At 28.2% G+C, this 20,100-nt stretch overlaps 2 protein-coding genes and 1 non-coding gene across 4 annotated transcripts; all 3 read right to left on the bottom strand.

The window, feature by feature from the left end:
* Nucleotides 1-3,884: 3,884 nt before the first annotated feature.
* On the bottom strand, nt 3,885-9,507 carry LOC132942361 (UDP-glycosyltransferase UGT4-like). Of its 2 annotated transcripts, none has more exons than XM_061010673.1 (5): nt 9,084-9,507; nt 7,484-8,073; nt 7,127-7,349; nt 4,318-4,537; nt 3,885-4,223 (listed from the first exon to the last, which is right to left on the bottom strand). In XM_061010673.1, exons 1-5 carry the CDS (start codon nt 9,322-9,324, stop codon nt 3,998-4,000), a joined length of 1,500 nt encoding a protein of 499 aa, XP_060866656.1. In that variant the 5' UTR covers nt 9,325-9,507; the 3' UTR covers nt 3,885-3,997. The 2 variants fall into 2 exon arrangements, with proteins under 2 accessions (XP_060866656.1, XP_060866657.1); XM_061010674.1 differs by having other exon boundaries at nt 7,526-8,073.
* A 4,121-nt stretch (nt 9,508-13,628) lies between these two features.
* On the bottom strand, nt 13,629-13,701 carry Trnar-ccu (transfer RNA arginine (anticodon CCU)). Its single transcript has one exon. It is a non-coding gene; the product is annotated as a tRNA-Arg (tRNA).
* A 2,771-nt stretch (nt 13,702-16,472) lies between these two features.
* On the bottom strand, nt 16,473-18,297 carry LOC132943350 (ubiquitin-ribosomal protein eL40 fusion protein). Its single transcript, XM_061012314.1, has 3 exons — nt 18,140-18,297; nt 17,595-17,795; nt 16,473-16,787 (listed from the first exon to the last, which is right to left on the bottom strand). The coding sequence occupies exons 2-3, from the start codon at nt 17,782-17,784 to the stop codon at nt 16,591-16,593; spliced, it is 387 nt and encodes a 128-aa protein (XP_060868297.1). The 5' UTR covers nt 17,785-17,795; nt 18,140-18,297; the 3' UTR covers nt 16,473-16,590.
* Between the last annotated feature and the right edge of the window lie 1,803 nt (nt 18,298-20,100).

The raw sequence follows: 20,100 nt of genomic DNA, 5'->3' as shown, positions 1-20,100 counted from the left end.
ATAATACATTCTCCCGCCAGTGCCAATAGACAAAGTGTTTGAGAAGTTATATTTTTTTGGTACCTAATTAATTTACAATATGAATTATTATAAGTTACCTATGTAGGTACTTGTCCAAAACTCTACTACCGGGAAGCCATTGGTATATATGGTACAGCCTTACGAAGTTCACGATTTTCGGTGTTTTATGCACCCGTACAACGCTTAAAGTTTACCGAGCTTAAGTATAACAAATTAATTTTTTTTTTAATCTAGGTAAATCAACATTTTAAAATTGATGATGCAAAAATAATTCTGACACCCACCCTGGGTGGTAACTGGAAAAAGGGTGGTTTTACATAACAAGTCGAGGGATGTTTTTGATTTTAATTGTTCGAGCAAGCGCAGTGTGGTATACCGGGTACATATGAAAATACCAAAAATGTCAGTTAGTTATAATACATATTATTATAACTTAAAAATAAGACTGACCGCCAAGTTCAGACTTCCCTGTCGTTTTCAGTTAAAAACTAATGATTTCCGGCAATTATTTTTTGCAATATCGTTCTTAATTCGTTGTTACTTGTAATATATACATAATATGCCTATTTTAAAAATATTATTCGTGGGTAATTGAAACGTCTAAAATATATTATCATATACAAATACGATAATAAACAAATAATAATAATTCAACTTAACCGGCGACGGTATTAATAATATTTAATAATATCAATATAAATATAGTATACAATATCCTAGGCTGACAAATCGTCTCCACTTAAAATCGTTTTTCGTATACTATGATATTATATCATTGAATTCAAATTTAACACTATCCATAACAGTCACCCACTTGTAACCTACTGTCCAGCAGAGTCACTTCCAATTTTTTTTTTTAGATTCTGAGGGAAGCGATGAATGTATTGATTTTACAATGATGTGTGTTTTTTTTTTTCGTCTGTCATCACCTTTTAGGACAGTAAAAGTGCTTGAATTTTCTTTAACAGTAACTTTTCTGATAGGAATTTGAATCTAGTTAGTATTATGGGGGGGTCAAAAGTAAAATTTAACCCAGTAGTTTTCAAAAGCGACGTGAAAAACAAAGGAAAAACGGGAATTTTTTACGCAAAGTCCGTTTTCGAGAAAATCGATTTTGGTTTTTGGTGCAACTCTAAAACAAATGACCGTAGGTACATTAAATTTTGACTGAATGCTTATATTAGCATTTTCTATACACCATAACATTTTCCAAATATTTTGACTTATTTTGAGCTGTTTACGGACATTTTCAGTTTCCATTTTATTTTAGTTTTTTTTTTCTATAAATATCAATAAAATGTTATTTGTTGGTTAAAAAAGCTTGAAAATTTAATAGAAGGCTCCTAAGTTATTGTTTCAAACGCAGATGAAAAAAATTAAAAATCCTTAGTCACGGTTTTTATTTATAAGTATTTAAAGTTCAAATATTGACAAAATACGGAAAAATCGCGAAAATTATCAAATTATTTTGAGTTGAGAATTCATAAAAATTTTTCTTTTTCAATCTAAGATTCGAAAATGTAATACAAGATTATCCATAAGTTTACCTACCTATATCAAAAAAAAAATGTCTACAAGAAAGTCAAATTAAATTTTTATGAACGTTTGAAATTCATATTTTTACAACATTTGATATTCACTCGATTTCTCATGTAACGATTTTCTTATTTTGTTGTAATTAAAAAACGAATGACTGTAGATACTTGAAAATTTCACTGAATGTTTATATTAGCATTTTCTATACACGATAAAATTTTGAAAATAATTTGATTCTTTTTGAGTTGTTTACGGACATAGTCAGTTTTCAATTATTTTAGTTTTTTTTTCTATAAATATCAATAAAATTTTATTTGTTTGGTAAAAAAGCGTGAAAATTTAATATAAGGCTGCTGATATATCGTTCTAATAGCAGTTAAAAAATATTAAAAATACATAGGCTCAATTTTTATTTATAAGGATTTAAAGTTCAAATTTTGACAACATTTATCAAATTTATAATTTAATAATTATTTTGTAGTTAAAAATTTATAAAATGTTCAACTTTTGTAGCTAAGAATTAAAAATTTAAAACAAGGTTCCACGTAAATAAGTTATATATAAATTACTTTATTCACTATGATATCATCAAATATACTTGGTAATATCATAGGCTGAAAAATATTATTTCTACTTAATCGTAATAACTGGGTATAATGAGTTTAATATTATATTATATTATAATAAATATTAATTACCTATATTATTAGTTTCTAATAATTGGGATGTCATTTTTGTAGATATTGATCCGGACAAAATTATGCTGGCCCAGCGCTATGTCACGATATATGGCGTACATATCCGATGAAATTGTTGGATACTCTTTTAAACTGGGCAATCTGATAAACTGTGACGTGATCGTTACTTCGCGGCCATCATAGGGTAGACCAGAATACACAAAAATGTAGGTCATCGGGCTGTCGGCTGTATGTATGATAAAGTCCTGAAAGTGGGAATTACAATAGCCCCTAAAATGCTGTTACACCTCAACCTTAATAAAAACAAAGAATGATTAAAAAATGGCAACGGAATTGGCCTACAAATCTGAAAATAAGTTTATGGACAGATAACTTCTCAGCGTAATATTATGACCGATCCAATAATAACTTTCCATAGGTACATCAGACCTATGTGCGATGGCTGCTCACCAACGTATCGACATCCACCAGATAACTTTGGTAAGTTTTCAAACTATACCGCTCATTCTTGCGGAATGCTAAAGAAAATTAATTTATTAGATAAATATTATACTATAACAATTTTTAAATATAGACGTTTTCACAGTTATGCAGATGGATGTCGACCGGTTTGGGAGCGACGTCTGATACGCCATTGTTCTAATGAATTCAAACATAAATAATATATTATTATAATATTTTTATATGTATATAGGTACGGTTAGGTATATTAAATTAATTAAGTAGGTACTATATTAATATAGTCTATTAATTATTTTTTTACTATGCTTTTATTGTATTAAAATATACACAATGACTTATAACTTACATTATTGGACCGGACATACAGCAACGTCGAGTTGAGGTACCTGTCCATAAACACATTTTCATCAGCAAAATATAATATAAAATATAAAGTAAAGAAATGCATAAAGAAAAAACTGTATTTATTCATACAATTTTGAAATCAAAAACATTAGAACAAGATAATGCTTTCTTGATAAATTAAAAATATTTGAAGATTTTATTTGTCATACGTTTACATGGCAATAGTAAAATTCTATTAAACCTATTAGGTACGTAAACAACATTTATTAATATGACAAATATTTAAAATTTCAAAAAACGGGGACCCTCGTGTTAATACCCCTCACTTTGTTTTTTGGATAGCGCTGGGAGTTTTTGTGCACAAACGTCGGGACCTGGTGCACATTTCTGCACAAACGATGCACAAACGTTTGGCACATTAAAAATTTCAATTTTCCAAAAAGAGAGTGTCTCGTTTCAATGGCCCCCCCACTTTGTTTTTTGGATAACGCTGGGAGTTTTTGTGCACAAACGTCGGGACCTGGTGCACATTTCTGCACAAACGATGCACAAACGTTTGGCGTGGTCAGAAGTTCAAATTTCGAAAGTGGGGGGGCCATTGAAATGGACCTAAAAAAAATCAATGATTTAGGTTAGAATTTATGTTGAATAATAACATGTACCTATATACTTATGTGTTATACATTATTATTCTTAATATTCTTATGCCTACCTAGCTAGTAGCTAGTAGCTATTATACAAATCTGTACAAATGTTAGATTTTTCTCTTTGTAAAAAGCTACTTATTAGTTATTACTCACAAAATAATAAAATAAAACATAATCGTACTTGTTTAAAATGTGTTTATTGATTTCTAAAAATAAATTACAAAATCGTAGTTTTATAAAAAGGTTATAATTATTCTGTAATTATTTTTTTAGATATCATATTTGCCTTTACCAAATAACACAACTAAATATTATCAGTCCAATTAATCCAAGCAAAAACAATGATAAGTCTAACACAACATACTCTACATCGTTTAACTCTATTGAGTCACTTATAAGATGTTTAGCTCCACCATTCCGAATAACATATTCGACCCAGTAAACAGCTCGATCCAAGGGTTTCATTGGTTGATCTTTGAATATTTGACTCTGGATCTTTACCATCTCTTTATACCTAATTTAGTACCAATTATTTTAAGAATATAGTTTATTATTTAATATATATTATATACAATATGCATAAATTATATTATATAACATTAACATACATCACATTCGACAGTACTTCTATGATGGCATTTTCAAATGATTCTTCGGTCATTTCAAAAAAATTTACAAGTTTACCATAACCTTTCTCCTCAGCTATTTTCATGTTTAAATACTGGTCAGCAAAAAATGGTACTCCGACTATAGGTATTGCATTACTAACGGTTTCTTCTATACTATGCAATCCTCCGTGGGTTATGAATAGTCTAACGTTTGGATGTGCTATGCAACATAATCATACATAATATATACATATATTTTATTTATATTATATATATTATTTATTATATTTTTATTTGGGGGATGCTAATGTGTTTACACAGAGTTTGTTTACTAGGGTCTCCCAAGAGTTTAGGATACTGGTGCTGAGGTTTTATTTTAGGTTTCGGTTCATATACAGCAATACAAATTATTGTATTTGCAGTTACTTTCATCGATCATAAAATTCTATTTTAATTTTCTTGAAATTTCAGGAGGGGGTTACAGCCCCCCAGCTCCCCCTGATTACGCCACTGATACAGGTATACTACAAAATATATTTAATAAATTATTATATTTTACTAGCTGTCCCGCCCAAGCCAATAGAAAATTATAGATTAAGCATTGGGCTTGTTTTTTGTGTGAAAATGGTTTTGGTGAAAGAATGCCTATTGCCATCGGATTAATAATTAATAATTATATAGGTACCTTAAACGTATTGGTATCAAAAGAAAAAAAAAAAGGTGGGCAAATGGGTGTCGTTCTACTGTACAGTAGGTTACAAGTGCGTCACTGTTATGGATGGTGTTAAATTTGATATAAATATACAATAAAAATGTCATGTATTTTCGATTATTTGTTTTTAGAGTTACATAAAAATCCAAAATCGATTTTGTCAAAAACTGATTTTGCGTAAGAATTCACGTTTTTCTTAATTTTTTTGTTGTTTTTCCCGGCGCTTTTGAAAACTACTGGGAATTTTTTACTTTTGACCTCTAAGTACCAACCAGATTCACTTTTCTATTAGAAAAGATACTGTTGAAGAAAATTTAAGCATTTTTACTGTCCTAAAAGGTGATGGCAGACACAAATAAAAAAAATTTAAAAAAAAACACACACTTCATTGTAAAACCAATACATTCATCGCTCCTCAAAAGTCAACAATAATTAATAATTATTTGTTTACAAATTAAAATTTTTAATTTTGTTTTGCGTACCTCTACCAGTGTTGGGACATATTATTTTCAAGTATAAACATTTTAAACATTACATTTATTATTGACTTTCTTATATTCTTTCCTTGTAAAGAATATTATTTTTTTTTCACCTACGAAAACATTTAATTTTTTTCTTTTAGATTCTGAGCGAAGCGATGAATGTATTGATTTTACAATGATGTGTGTTTTTTTTAAAATTTTTATTTTTGTGTCTGTCATCACCTTTTAGGACAGTAAAAATGCTTGGATTTTCTTCAACAGTAACTTTTCTGATAGGAAAGTGAATCTAGATGGTATTTTGGGGGGTCAAAAGTAAAAATTTCCCAGTAGTTTTCACAAGCGACGTGAAAAACAAAAGAAAAATTAAGGAAAAACGGGAATTTTTACGTAAAATCTGTTTTTGAGAAAATCGATTTTAGTTTTTGGTGCAACTCAAAAACAAATGACCGTAGGTACATGAAATTTTGACTGAATGTTTATATTACCATTTTATATACACCATAAAATTTTCCAAATATTTTGACTTATTTTGAGCTGTTTACGGACATTTTCAGTTTCCATTTTACTTTAGTTTTTTTTCTATAAATATCAATAAAATGTTATTTGTTGGTTAAAAAAGCTTGAAAATTTAATAGAAGACTCCTAAGTTATTGTTTCAAAGGCAGATGAAAAAAATTAAAAATCCTTAGTCACGGTTTTTATTTGTAAGCATTTAAAGTTCATATATTGACAAAATACGGAAAAATCACGAAAATTATCAAATTATTTTGAGTTGAGAATTCATAAAAATTTTTCTTTTTCAATCTAAGATTCGAAAATGTAATACAAGATTATCCATAAGTTTACCTACCTATATCAAAAAAAAAATGTCTACAAGAAAGTCAAATTAAATTTTTATGAACGTTTGAAATTCATATTTTTACAACATTTGATATTCACTCGATTTCTCATGTAACGATTTTCTTATTTTGTTGTAATTAAAAAACGTATGACTGTAGATACTTGAAAATTTCACTGAATGTTTTATATTAGCATTTTCTATACACGATAAAATTTTGAAAATAATTTGATTCTTTTTGAGCTGTTTACGGACATAGTCAGTTTTAAATTATTTTAGTTTTTTTTCTATAAATATCAATAAAATTTTATTTGTTTGGTAAAAAAGCGTGAAAATTTAATATAAGGCTGCTGATATATCGTTCTAATAGCAGTTAAAAAATATTAAAAATACATAGGCACAATTTTTTTTTATAAGCATTTAAAGTTCAAATTTTGACACTATTTATCAAATTTATAATTTATAAATTATTTTGTAGTTAAAAATGTATAAAATGTTTAACTTTTATGGCTAAGGATTGAAAATTTAAAACAAGGCTCCACGTAAATAGGTTATATATAAATTACTTTATTCACAATAATATCATCAAATATACTTGGTAATATCATAGGCTGACTGACCGTTTTCGCTCAGAATCGTTTTTCTTATACAATGATATTATATCATTGAATTCAAATTTAACACCATCCATTACAGTAACCCACTTGTAACCTACTATACAGCACAGCGACATCCATTTATCCACCTTTTTTATTTTGTATTACTGACAATATTTACCTAAAATGTCGTTTTGTGGAAACCATGAACCAGTCATAATGTTTTTAGACAGCTTTACACTATCATTAGGTGTCCATTTTAGAATTACTTTCTGTCTTAATTTTTGAATGACACTAAGAAAAATGTTTAATTTTTCTTTGGGCACGTCATTTAAATTAACTACCGAACCAAAACTGAAAAATATTACCCCATCATCTGCATCATCTAAAAAAGTTTGAAGATTCTAAAATAAAAAAACAATGATGTTTAAATAAAAATGTTTAACTTTTTACAACTTATAGTACCTAGCCATCTAGGTAGTATAATAATCACTATAATCAGTTCTTAAATCAGTTACATCTAACTTTTATAACTCGCCTCAGGTAGGGATTTCGGGGTTGTTAAGTGCATTCCACCTACTTCAACGATACCGGGAAGATACGGTCTAGGTACACCAATCGCAAAATTTGAGTTGACCAATGTTAGGGACACATTTTTCAACATATGCTCGAGTGGAGGCCTGGACTCCCAACCTTCGTACTTGAAGTGTTTGTTCATCGCTTCCATCATTTTAGGTAAATACAAGTAATTCTCAACATAAGACTGCATGAGCCCTGTTATGGTGTTTTTTAAACGGTCCACAAAACCCATATCGCCCGTTGAATGCAAACACACGTCCGGTATGTACGAAAATGTGGAAGGGTTGTGCAGCCATTTGCTAATACTGACCCAGGGCATCGCCGGTGCAAGATTTATGACAGGGGCGTTGAATTTGTGGCCCATTGCGATAGTGTACTCTTGACTGAAAGTTTCGATCATGACCAAATCGAACGAATCCGAATTCGATTGGACGAACTTTTTCATGTTCTCGTGCGACATGACTACATCGGAAAATCTTATACCAAGGTCCCATTTCATTTGGACCGACGTTACGAAGTTCATGTGCACTAATTCCATTACATTTCTCACTGAAACAAATATTAACAATAATATTAATAAAATAAACAAAACGCTCGTTATCAATAAAGGAACGACTACAATTTCCGTTACAAATTAAGTCAGCTTGATCATCGTTATTTTTATCAAATATAATATACAATAATATGCATATAATTATATAATAATAATATAATAGTATGATTGATCTAACGAACTGATAGTTGTATAGTGTATCATGATGTCTATGTTGTCTGTACATTATATACAATGCACCAGTTACTAATTAGTGTGATAAAACAAAAATATCGTATACAATTACAATAAGAAATCACTCTACGAGCAAGTTGTAAATGCTATAAATTATACAGTTTTTAAATTAATTAGAGAGTCATTATCTACATATCTACTGTGTAACTGAATTATAACTAATACTTACCTATTTGTTTCTACCTATATTATACGCGAGTAGGTTGGAGTGCATAGGTGTAACTATTGTGGGAGAGGGGGGGGAAGCGTCCTAACTTTTATTTTAGCCTCTCCTTTCGTAATTCCTATACTCCCACTAACAGTAGCTACATTTATAAATTTTAATTTAAAATATCGTTTATATCGTTTTTATATAAACTATATAATATAATTTGTATGACCCTAGCTGTGTGTGGCGTATTATGGCTGGTAGTTTTTACTACATAGAAGTTGTCAATAAATTAAACAGAAAAATAGTCTTCCCCATTTTATTGTTGTAAACTTGTAACATTAATGTATAAATGGTGAATGTCACTTAATTACTCATTATAAAAATACCAGGGCTGTAGCCCCCCCCCCCCCAAATTTAAGATCTAATTCGCCTATGCCGGGAAGGCGAGAACGGAATAAAATTCAATATTATTTAATATTTTTAAAATAACATTAAAATTGTAATTTTTTAATTGAACCGCGTTGGTCTCACATTGATACATTGTTATGTTAATTTGATATTTTATACGTTTTATGTGTTTTCGGGTATTAAACATTGTACAAATTTTTAAAGTTTACGAACCTCTTTCTTTGTTAATAAATGGCCCTATATCCGTGTAGTTGACAATTTGACGATCTAGAGGGAATGAACTAGCTACCGTTACATTGTGTCCTCGGTGTGCTAACTCTTCGAACAACGGTTGAAATCCGCGAAAATGGCTTTTAATCGGTAACGGCATAAATACCAATATATTTGCCGCCCTTGTGACTATGGTGCAGGCTGCGATACATAAAACTGAACAAATAAACATACTCCGCAACATGTTAGATGAAAGTAATCTTATTATTAAAAAAATTCAAAAATTGTTTTTCATTATATATTTGTTCATTTACTTAGATTGAGTAAATATTATAATACTCTAATTACTTATTAACAAATTGATCAGTAAGGTACAAATGTCGACACATAGTTTTGTGTAGATTCACCCAGCACCTACTCGTTTACTCTCAAGCTGATAACTGAAATTCAGTTATTGAATACTATAGTACTGCAGGTTTCTCACCATCACACGTTTAGATTATAATACTTCAGTGTTATATACGTATTAATTTACTTTTTAACAACTCGATTAGTCGAAGACCTTGTTGATAACGAGTTCAAAGTAAAATAACACACTGGGTATATGTATAACTGCGATGTATAAGGACCTATACATAAAATTAAAAAATAGTACCTATATACAATATGTATACTATGTTTTCTACAAACATGATAGTAGGTACTTTGGATTTAATTTACCACAAATTTAGATCACAAGTCCACCATAAGGGTTAAACGCTTAAGCTAATTGCATGTCATTGTTATATTGTTATATTGTTACATGTCTATTAAGAAATAAAGTGCTGAGTGGATCGATAAATGCATTGATTTTGTGTACAAAATTTCTAGTAGCAACTAGAAATAATGCTTTGACCTTCAATTTCTCCAGCCTCTTTTCGGGTCTAAAGTGAATCTATATGGTACTTTTGGAGGACAAAATAAAAATTCCAAGTAATTTTAAAAATAATCAGGCGGAAAAAAAAATTTTGGAAAAAAGGGAATTTTTACGCAAACTAATATTCGAAAACATTCATTTCCTAATTTTGAAAATACTTTGACTCTTTTTGAGCTGTTTACGGACATTGTCAGTTTTTAATTTTTTTAGTTTTTTTTCTATAAATATCAATAAAATTTTATTTGTTGGGTAAAAAAGCGTGAACATTTAATATCAGGCTCCTGATATATCGTTCTAATAGCAACATTTATCAAATTTATAATTTATTAATTATTTTGTAGTTAAAAATGTATAAAATGTTTAACTTTTATGGCTAAGGATTGAAAATTTAAAACAAGGCTCCACGTAAATAGGTTATATATAAATTACTTTATTCACAATAATATCATAAAATATACTTGGTAATATCATAGGCTGACTGACCGTTTTCGCTCAGAATCGTTTTTCTTATACAATGATATTACCTAACCTACGAAAATTAGCAAATTATTTTGAGTTGAGAATTCATAAAAATTTTTCTTTTTAAATCTTAGATTTGAAAATGTAATATAAGATTAATCATAAGTTTTTCTACCTTTATCAAAAAAAAAATGTCTACAAGAAACTTAAATTAAATTTTTATGAGCGTCTAAAATTTATATTTTTACAACATTTGATATTCACTCGATTTCTCATGTAACAATTTTCTTACTTTATTGTAATTAAAAAACGAATGACTGTAGATACTTGAAAATTTCACTGAATGTTTATATTAGCGTTTTCTATACAGCATAAAATTTTGAAAATATTTTGACTCTTTTTGAGCCGTTTACGGAAATTGTCAGTTTTCAATTTTTTTAGTTTTTTTTTCTATAAATATCAATAAAATTTTATTTGTTGGGTAAAAAAGCGTGAACATTTAATATCAGGCTCCTGATATATCGTTCTAATAGCAACATTTATCAAATTTATAATTTATTAATTATTTTGTAGTTAAAAATGTATAAAATGTTTAACTTTTATGGCTAAGGATTGAAAATTTAAAACAAGGCTCCACGTAAATAGGTTATATATAAAACTACTTTATTCACAATAATATCATCAAATATACTTGGTAATATCATAGGCTGACTGACCGTTTTCGCTCAGAATCGTTTTTCTTATACAATGATATTATATCATTGAATTCAAATTTAACACCATCCATTACAGTAACCCACTTGTAACCTACTGTGCAGCAGAGCGACATCCACTTATCCACCTTTTTTTTAGTTCAATTACTTATTATCAAAAAAAATTTTTCACTTGATCAGAAAACTTGAAAATTTAATACAAGGTTCCTCATAAGTTAATATATAAACAGTTAAAAAATATTGAAGATAGGCAAGATTTATTTTATAAGTATTCAAAGTTAAAATTTTGACAAAACAAATCAAAATCACTAAAATGTGCATATTAATTTGTAGTTAATAATTAAAAAAAAAAATTTTAGCTAAGGCTTGAAGATTTAATACAATGTATACCCGTTAATAATTCATATAGGAACAAAAAAACCTAAAAAATATTTAGGTGCAATTTTTTTCATGGGTACCTATTCTAAGTTTATGAATATTTAAACAGAGAATAGAGTTTTTATTTATTCTGTTGAAATTTAAAAATATTATTCGTAGGTTCTTGTAAGTTGTAACTTTTAAACTTTAAAGTATGTCATTTTATTTACATATGATATTTTCAAATGCAATGTTTTCGGCAAAAGTAAATATAACCTATACTGTATACACTATTCTTAAAGTAGCTTTACAACGGCAACGGAATAAATACTATTATGTATTTGCCGCCCTTGCGAATTGTGACTATGGAGCAGGCTGCAATACTTGAAACTGGACAAAAAAACATACTCAGCCATGTATATGAGGTAAATAAACTGATATAAAAAAAAAATTTCAAATTTGTTTTTGTTATATATTGGTCCATTTACTTAGATTGAGTAAATTTAATACTTATTTCATATGATGAACACGTTTAATGGGAAGGTACAAATGTCGAGGGGTAATTTAGTAAAGGTGTTGGTTAAGGTCGTACCTATTATAGGTACCTGTAATGTGTAAATTGTAATAGCTACTCATTGTTTGTACCATAGCAATGGCCAATGCTACTAACTGAAATTCAGTTACTGAATACTGCTTCTTTAGGTACAAACTACTTTTAGTCCCTCAAAATAAATCTTTGAACTCATTTAATATCAACTCAAAATGAATAAATAATAATAAAGCATTTGTCATTTAGTATATTTCTCGCAGTAAGATATTATACGTCAGTACGTCACAAGCACATATTATTAATTAAAATTCAACGCAAATGCTAAAACGATATCACCACGTAATAGGCATAATTCATACGACATACTATTAAGTCGTAAGTTTTTCTTGTTTAATGTTTTGTAAAGTGTATTATTTTATATTTTGTTGTCAAGTTTTATACTTGTTAAAATGATAAATAATATTTTTAAGCTACAACAAAATAACTAAAATCAATATTCTCCGTTTAACATTTTAAATAGGATCGAATTTCATAAAAAATATAACTTAATATATCTATTAAAAAAATTATGTACCTATGTCCTAAATATAGATTTTAAATTTTAACATAAATATAGTTTTCAGCTGGATACAAGATTTATTTGTTTCTGACCAATTTTTCCTAAGTTTTTCGTTATCATGGTTACTATTATTAACAAAAACATATTTATAATTCATAGATTTTAATTGCCCCCTCCCTCTCATTTGCCTTTTATAAATAATGGCTAGGTTATTGGTATATGATCATTGTTTCCCTAGAATTATAAGTTATAAGCTAATAACACCTATACTTGTATCAGACTTATTTTCAAGTATATTTTACATTATATTTATATGTTGTAACTAGATTTTGAATTTAATAATTTTGGTAGGTATCCCAGTGATTATATTGGATTTAGCCATTTAGGTAAAAGTGTTCTATTTAAAATTGTTGCTTGTTGGGCATCTAATTGTATGTTGTTTAATCATTGCTTGAATAAAAAAAACAACATTTATTAACTACTTATATCTTTTCAAAATGTTCATTGAATAAATAAAAATCTACAACCCAGATGAATAATGAATACCCGTGTTTTAAGAACTGAAAAAAACCTTGTTCGTTAACGTGAACGAATAGGTACAATATGTATTTTTAAGTGGACTTTGCGAACACTGTGTTTTATTCCTGATCTGAATATCCCATTTCGTAATAAATTATTACGAACATTCTTACTAATAATGCGAATTATTTGATTTTATCTTAAATATAAATAATACAACTGGTTGTAGTTTGATAGCACAATATTTTTATATTTTTATTTGGATAATAATATTTACATAATCTGTAACTTAATAGACCTATAAGTATACGAGACATATACTAACTTCGTCCAATACAACACGGCTCTTAATAAGAATAAATCATAATTAGCTACAGTAAAATAATAAAAGTATAACAACGTACCTACTAAATTAAAATAATATTCAATAGTCCATTACATGAAAAAAACTCGAAGAAATTGCAAAATTAACGCATACCCCTGGTGGGACTCGAACCCACAATCCCCGGTTTAGGAGACCGATGCCTTATCCATTAGGCCACAGGGGCTAGCTAAATTTTAGAGCTGATGAACAACATGTTACGATCAATATTTAGTTACTTTAAACAATCACATAATTTGATAACTCCTAATTATTGTATAATACTGTTTTTAGATACGGTATCTTAGACTAAATAGTAATTAATGTTAATATTATTGACAGATATACAAAAAAAAAAGCCGAAAAATAATGAATAGACTTATTCGGTTTTACGCAAATACCTACGAAATATCCCGCATGAAAATGTCAACTACTCATCTCCTTCACAGTGATAGGCGACAGTGTTCAAGACGTTCAACTATAACTGTTCAATTGTTGACAATACTCAATAGTCAATGCTAACACAATAAATTAGTTAATTATAACTATTATCAAAATGTTAACGAAAATAGATAGAATAAATGTTTTGTTACGATTACAATATTGATGTTAAATAAGTATGAAGCATTTTCATCCGGAGTAGGTACCTACCTAAGTAACACATTCCCACATATAATATATATAGTACCTAGGGATTCATTAATCGAGTTATTACACCAAAATAACGGTGAAAAGTAAAAACCATATTTCAATAAGAACAATAAGCATATATTATGAATTTGGTTTTAAAATTTTAATTGATATAAAATGAGTGCCAGCAATGTTAAATAATATTTAATTTATTTTGTAGGTATTACATTTTTTTATTTTTACAAGCAATAATCAATATTCAATATACAATCTGTATCATTAGATACAATAGGAATATAGGCTAAAAGTAACAAATAATATGACAGTTAACATAATTTTGAATAAAGGAACAACACATGGCCATCGGTGACACTTCCTATATTATTACCTACATATAATTATGATTCACAAAAAAAAAATAAAAAAAATAGTAAGAAAATGATATAGTAAAATATTAAATAGGTAATAATTATTATCTACCTACCTATATTTATAAATATATAGTTATTAATTTGCAAGGCCCCGTTTTAGATGATATACCTACGTCCTACATATTATTATGTTATGTTATATCTTATACTGTTATACCGTGTTATATGTACAAACTCACAAATTCAGAATTTATGTTGCCATGATGTGGATAATGTATTTTGTGCTTACATGGAAATTAACTGTTACCATGAGGTATCACATATTTCTAGTAAAAATGTGCAAATTGATACAAACCCTATTATAAGTTATGACAACATAGTTAAGTATACAACATTAAGCTTTAAAGTATCAATATTTTTGTAAAACTATACTAATACAGACAAAAATATAGATACAATAGACATACCTACTATTATGCATTTCACATTCACTTATAAATAATTAGTTATTAATTAGTAACTGGCAAATACCTACAATAATATTGCCAATATAAGGTGTAACAGTAAAACGTGTCACATAAGTTATTTTATTTGTGACTATAAGGAATTGGCTTCATTTTTCCATTAGTCGATTATGCATAGGTTAATGCTTTTTTTTATTTGATGCACCTACATCATTATTTAACTAAGCACTTAATTTATTCTATCTTACTTCCAACTAGTTCACAGTTTTATGTTGGTGTCATAACTATTTAATATTAATATCAACATAGCTGGATAGCCTCGTAGATACATATGTTATATTAAGCTAATTATAATTAAAAAAACATAATTAAGACACTACATAAGTTGACAGTAGTTGTATACTCCTCAATTTCTCAAATTGTTGATGCTAACAAAAATCTGTGGTTTTCCCTGCTTTAAGTTTTTATCATGTTAAGAGGTTTTTAATATAAGAGCAGAGGCTAAGGTCTTAGTCCATGTATAAGAGTGAACTGATATATTATCACTTTAAGGGGTATAAATATTGTATTATAAATGAGTTTTTTTTATATTAAAATTTTTCTGCAAGTTATTGTTTTTTGTATTATATTTGTTTTATAAATTTTCAGTTTGACTATTAAATGAAAAATGTAAGTAAATTATGCAATTATATTAAAGCAAGTAAAATAATGAAATTTAAAAAATCATAAAAAAACATACAAAAAGATATTATGTTTTTAGCTTTAATTTTGATATGTAAATTTACTATAATTACAAAATTGGTTTTGCCAATATAGTATTTCAATTTCACACATTTGAAAAACCAAGACTACACATGACATGCTCTTAAACCGTAACTCCATTTTTAAAAATTATTAATCAACATTTAACGATATTCTACTTATCTATCATTCAAATTTTGTTTTACTTTGAATCACCCTGGTTTTAAATTGTTTTATTTAAATTACACTGTACATCCTTGAATTTATTTATTTATCAATATGCACATTATGGTATATCCATAAGATAAGATCATATTAGATACTCTTACAATACAAACCCCATTATATCTTGAGTTCTTCTTTAAGACATATAACACTGCTTACTTATTACTGACATATACAATAAATTCTCATAGCACTCATAAACTAATCACCACCATAAATAAATTTAAATAAATCAGTGCCAATTAAAAATAATAATAGTAAATAGAGAAAATTTGAAATAATTATCTTTAACATTTCCTAGCATTGAAATTTCTAAATTAGACTATTAATAATACTATTCTGAACTCTGAACTTGATTTTAAATAAGTTGTTATTTGTGAATTATATAAATAATAATACAACAAATAGTTCTTTAGTAAGTACCCAATTACATAAGATAAACCATAAAAAGGATATTAGAAAATATAAATTAATTATAATTTAAGAATATAAGAATAATAATTTGTCAAAAATAAATTACCAAGACATACTTTTGTTGTTTTTAGTTTATTTATGTTTTATAAATTTGTAATTTTACAATTGAATGATAAAATTTAAAACCAAGAAAATGTTTGTAGTTTTCCTCGGAGTACAAGCAAAATGCGTTTACTTCAACTTCTTCTTTGGGCGCAAGTTGTTAGTGTGTCCACACTTCTTCTTACGACAGTTAGTTGCTCTTGGGTGAAGACGAGCATAACATTTACGGCAAATCATTTTATCACAGTTGTATTTCTGGGCCAACAAACGAAGAGTAGGCTCAATAACACCACCACGCAGACGTAATACCAAATGCAATGTAGATTCTAAATAAAAAAAAAATTATTAATTTCCTTAGATTGTATTAAGCAAGATCTATTGGCTATTGAAAGCTTAACAATTATCAGGCCGGCGGGAGGTGGACCTATAACGGGGAACTAGTAAAATAACATATAAATGATACACAGCGTCCCTGTTACATCTTATCACTTTCAATCGCCAATAAGAATTAAATTTCAAAAGTACCTAATAGAATGATAAAGTATTTTAGATATTTTCCAACAAAATATAATAACAATTTAATATTTATACCTAGAAATCAATCTACAACAAAATATAATTTGTCTAAAATTAAAAATATTTTAACACTAATAGGTACTTAGGTAAATTTAGTTTGATGTATGGAGTTTTCAAATTATAAAGTGACGCCTGTACATAATATTTGGAATAAATAAATGTAATAAAGTTTATCTTCTTTTGATTCAAAAATGAATTAATTTTTAACCATAGTGGAGTGTTTTTTGTGTTAAAAATAGAATAAAATAAATTAATTACAAAAATTACAAAATTCAAAAAATAATTTTTTTGTCCGAACGCACAGTGCAGTGAAACAAAAAACAGCCACTACCCACAGCAATAGCTTGGCCGTCCATTTAATGTGCACCCGGCCTTAGTCTTAATCTTCTCAAGTAGGTATTTTCATAAAATACATTTTATATAAAATCATTGTACCTCTTATTTATCAAATCAAAATAAGTAAAAACTAGGTAAATCATTAATATAATTAACCATAAAATATTAGGTATATTGTAGTATTTATCTTATACTTTTTAGTTCTTATCGAATACACATACCCTTTTGGATGTTATAATCCGACAATGTACGTCCGTCTTCAAGCTGCTTGCCGGCGAAGATCAAACGTTGTTGATCGGGTGGGATACCTTCTTTATCTTGAATTTTGGCTTTGACATTTTCGATAGTGTCTGAAGACTCGACCTCAAGGGTGATGGTCTTCCCTGTAAGGGTTTTCACGAAAATTTGCATGTTGATGTGTGCTGAAAAATGAAATTAGTACCTATATAATTAACATGTCAACATAACCTCAAAACATTTTTTAAAACGTGCCTTAGGGCTTTTTGTGAAAGACTCTAACATTTAGTTAATAAATATGAATTATCATAAATCGTAATGGCTATCCAATAAGTATCAAAAAAAACAGAAACCACTCCAATTAAAATGTGGTCGTAGACAAAACAAGTTTTAACTTAATAATATCGTTGACGCGTAAGCGTACGATTTTATCCGAACGCTAGTCAACAACCGTTAAATTATTAACTTAGTATTCTTTAAACTTATTCAATGAACTGCTTGAAAATAAAATTATCTGTACAAGACTTACCTTTCGGTTGTGCGCAGACCAAAAGTTTTCCGTAAGTAAATTTCGGCGTTTACGAATTCACTCGGAAGAAATGTGATTTCAGAGTTGTGAAGAAAAGTACACGAGTATACGACGTCGCTTATCAAATAATAAATTACAGACACAGGCTGGCCAACGTCTGTTGTTCACCGATGCCCGATGAATAATGTTATCACGTACGACGAACAATTTTGGCGCTAAATAATGAATGTTTCCAAATGATAGTTGATATAATAATATAATTATAGAAATATATTATAAAGTACAATGTGTCAATGTACATAATAGTATAGAAGATAAAGGCATGGACCAATTGCGTCTAAAACAAAGTTTTTGTTTAGGGCCAGTGTACCAATTTGGCTCTTTATATTTTACTTACGGTCAATATACCAATATTGCGCTTGTATTCAAATTTGCCTACCTTCAGATATGAAAATTTTTTTGTTCGATTTAATTCCATCAACATCAACATAAGTCATAAGCAATCTACACATTAAAATACTTGAAAATTAAAAACTTATTTACTGATCAATTGGTTACTGGTTGAAACTTGAAGTGACTGGTTATAATATATTTTACAGTATCGGGAATTTTATGAATTAAGAATTTTTAAAACCAGTGTGTTCTTATTGTAAAAAATTTAAATGTGAAATAAAATTTAACTGGTATAACTTTAATTTTAAATAATTGACGATCAAAAAATAACTCGTTAAATGCGAAGAAAAAATTATTTACTTATTTATATTATATTAGTATAATATGTATTATGTATTAATGCTCGCAAAATTACTACCTCTTTTTTTCTATATGGTAGCTTATACAAATATGTGTATGTAATTTTACCTGAGCAGTGTGCAACCGGGTAAAATGACATAGTTCATATATTTTTAAAAAAGTGAACTACAATTTTTGTAATATAATAAATGTATTATTTGACCCTAGAACTGTGAGCATAGTATTAGTACAAATATGCAGATATAATTACAGCTGTTAAGTTAACAGTGGTGTAAACAAGGGGGGGGGGGGGGGTCGTGAGGGTTAGACCCCCCCCCCCATTGGCTTTTTATGACCTTGGTAAAAAGTTTTGAGAGGGTGGGCGATTTTCCAATTTTCCCCTCCCATTTAGGATTTAGCTATGTAGTTTTCTTTTTTTGACCCCCCCCCCCCTTTTAGAAATCATGTCTACGCCACTGCTGTTAACTAATAATAGGTACCTAATAGGTATTCTTTTTATTACCATTTACAAAATGGTATGTCATATTAAGCCAATCTCGTCTATGCATTTTCAAGCAGATGTTAAAATGTTTTTATTCTTCTCTAAATATATATTGTATAAGAAAGATGAAGTGACATCATAGAATTGTCTCCCTCAAAATGTATGTTAAATTGCTTCAAAGTCCATAGATCAAGACATGAGCATCAAACCTATCGGAATTTTGGATCATATTATATGATTTTCAACTCCGCTTAAATTGAGCCAAATGTTAAATGTTAAATGTTTAACTCATCGCATACTCAACGTTTTTAAAATATAGTTCTTTACAAAATTACAAATGTTCCATGTTCATTATACCTGATAATCCTTATTTCAAAACGACTTATGTACAAGAATAGGTACTATCAAAGAAGGAACCACGATTTTTTTTAATCCATATCCACTCATAAGCGGCACACACATCTTAAAACTTCCGGAATATCCCCATTGAGACTTAAAAAGTGATGATAATATGGTGTCTTAATATTTTATGATGAGGTTAAACAATTGCCACTAATTGATCAAGGGTGCTTTCTAATTTCAAACTAACTAATAGGTATTTAATTAATTTTTTGTGAATTAATTTTTGTTTAAAGCATTTATAACTGATATATAGGTGTGTAATTAAGTAAGTTAATAGATATTATATTAGTGTATTACCATTTCAAAGAATATTCTATAGGTACCA

This window comes from Metopolophium dirhodum, chromosome 4 (genome assembly GCF_019925205.1).
Source record: "Metopolophium dirhodum isolate CAU chromosome 4, ASM1992520v1, whole genome shotgun sequence".
Taxonomy (NCBI): Eukaryota; Metazoa; Arthropoda; class Insecta; order Hemiptera; family Aphididae; genus Metopolophium; species Metopolophium dirhodum.
Note: the sequence above shows the minus strand (reverse complement) of the source record. Positions and strands in the feature narration are given on the sequence as shown.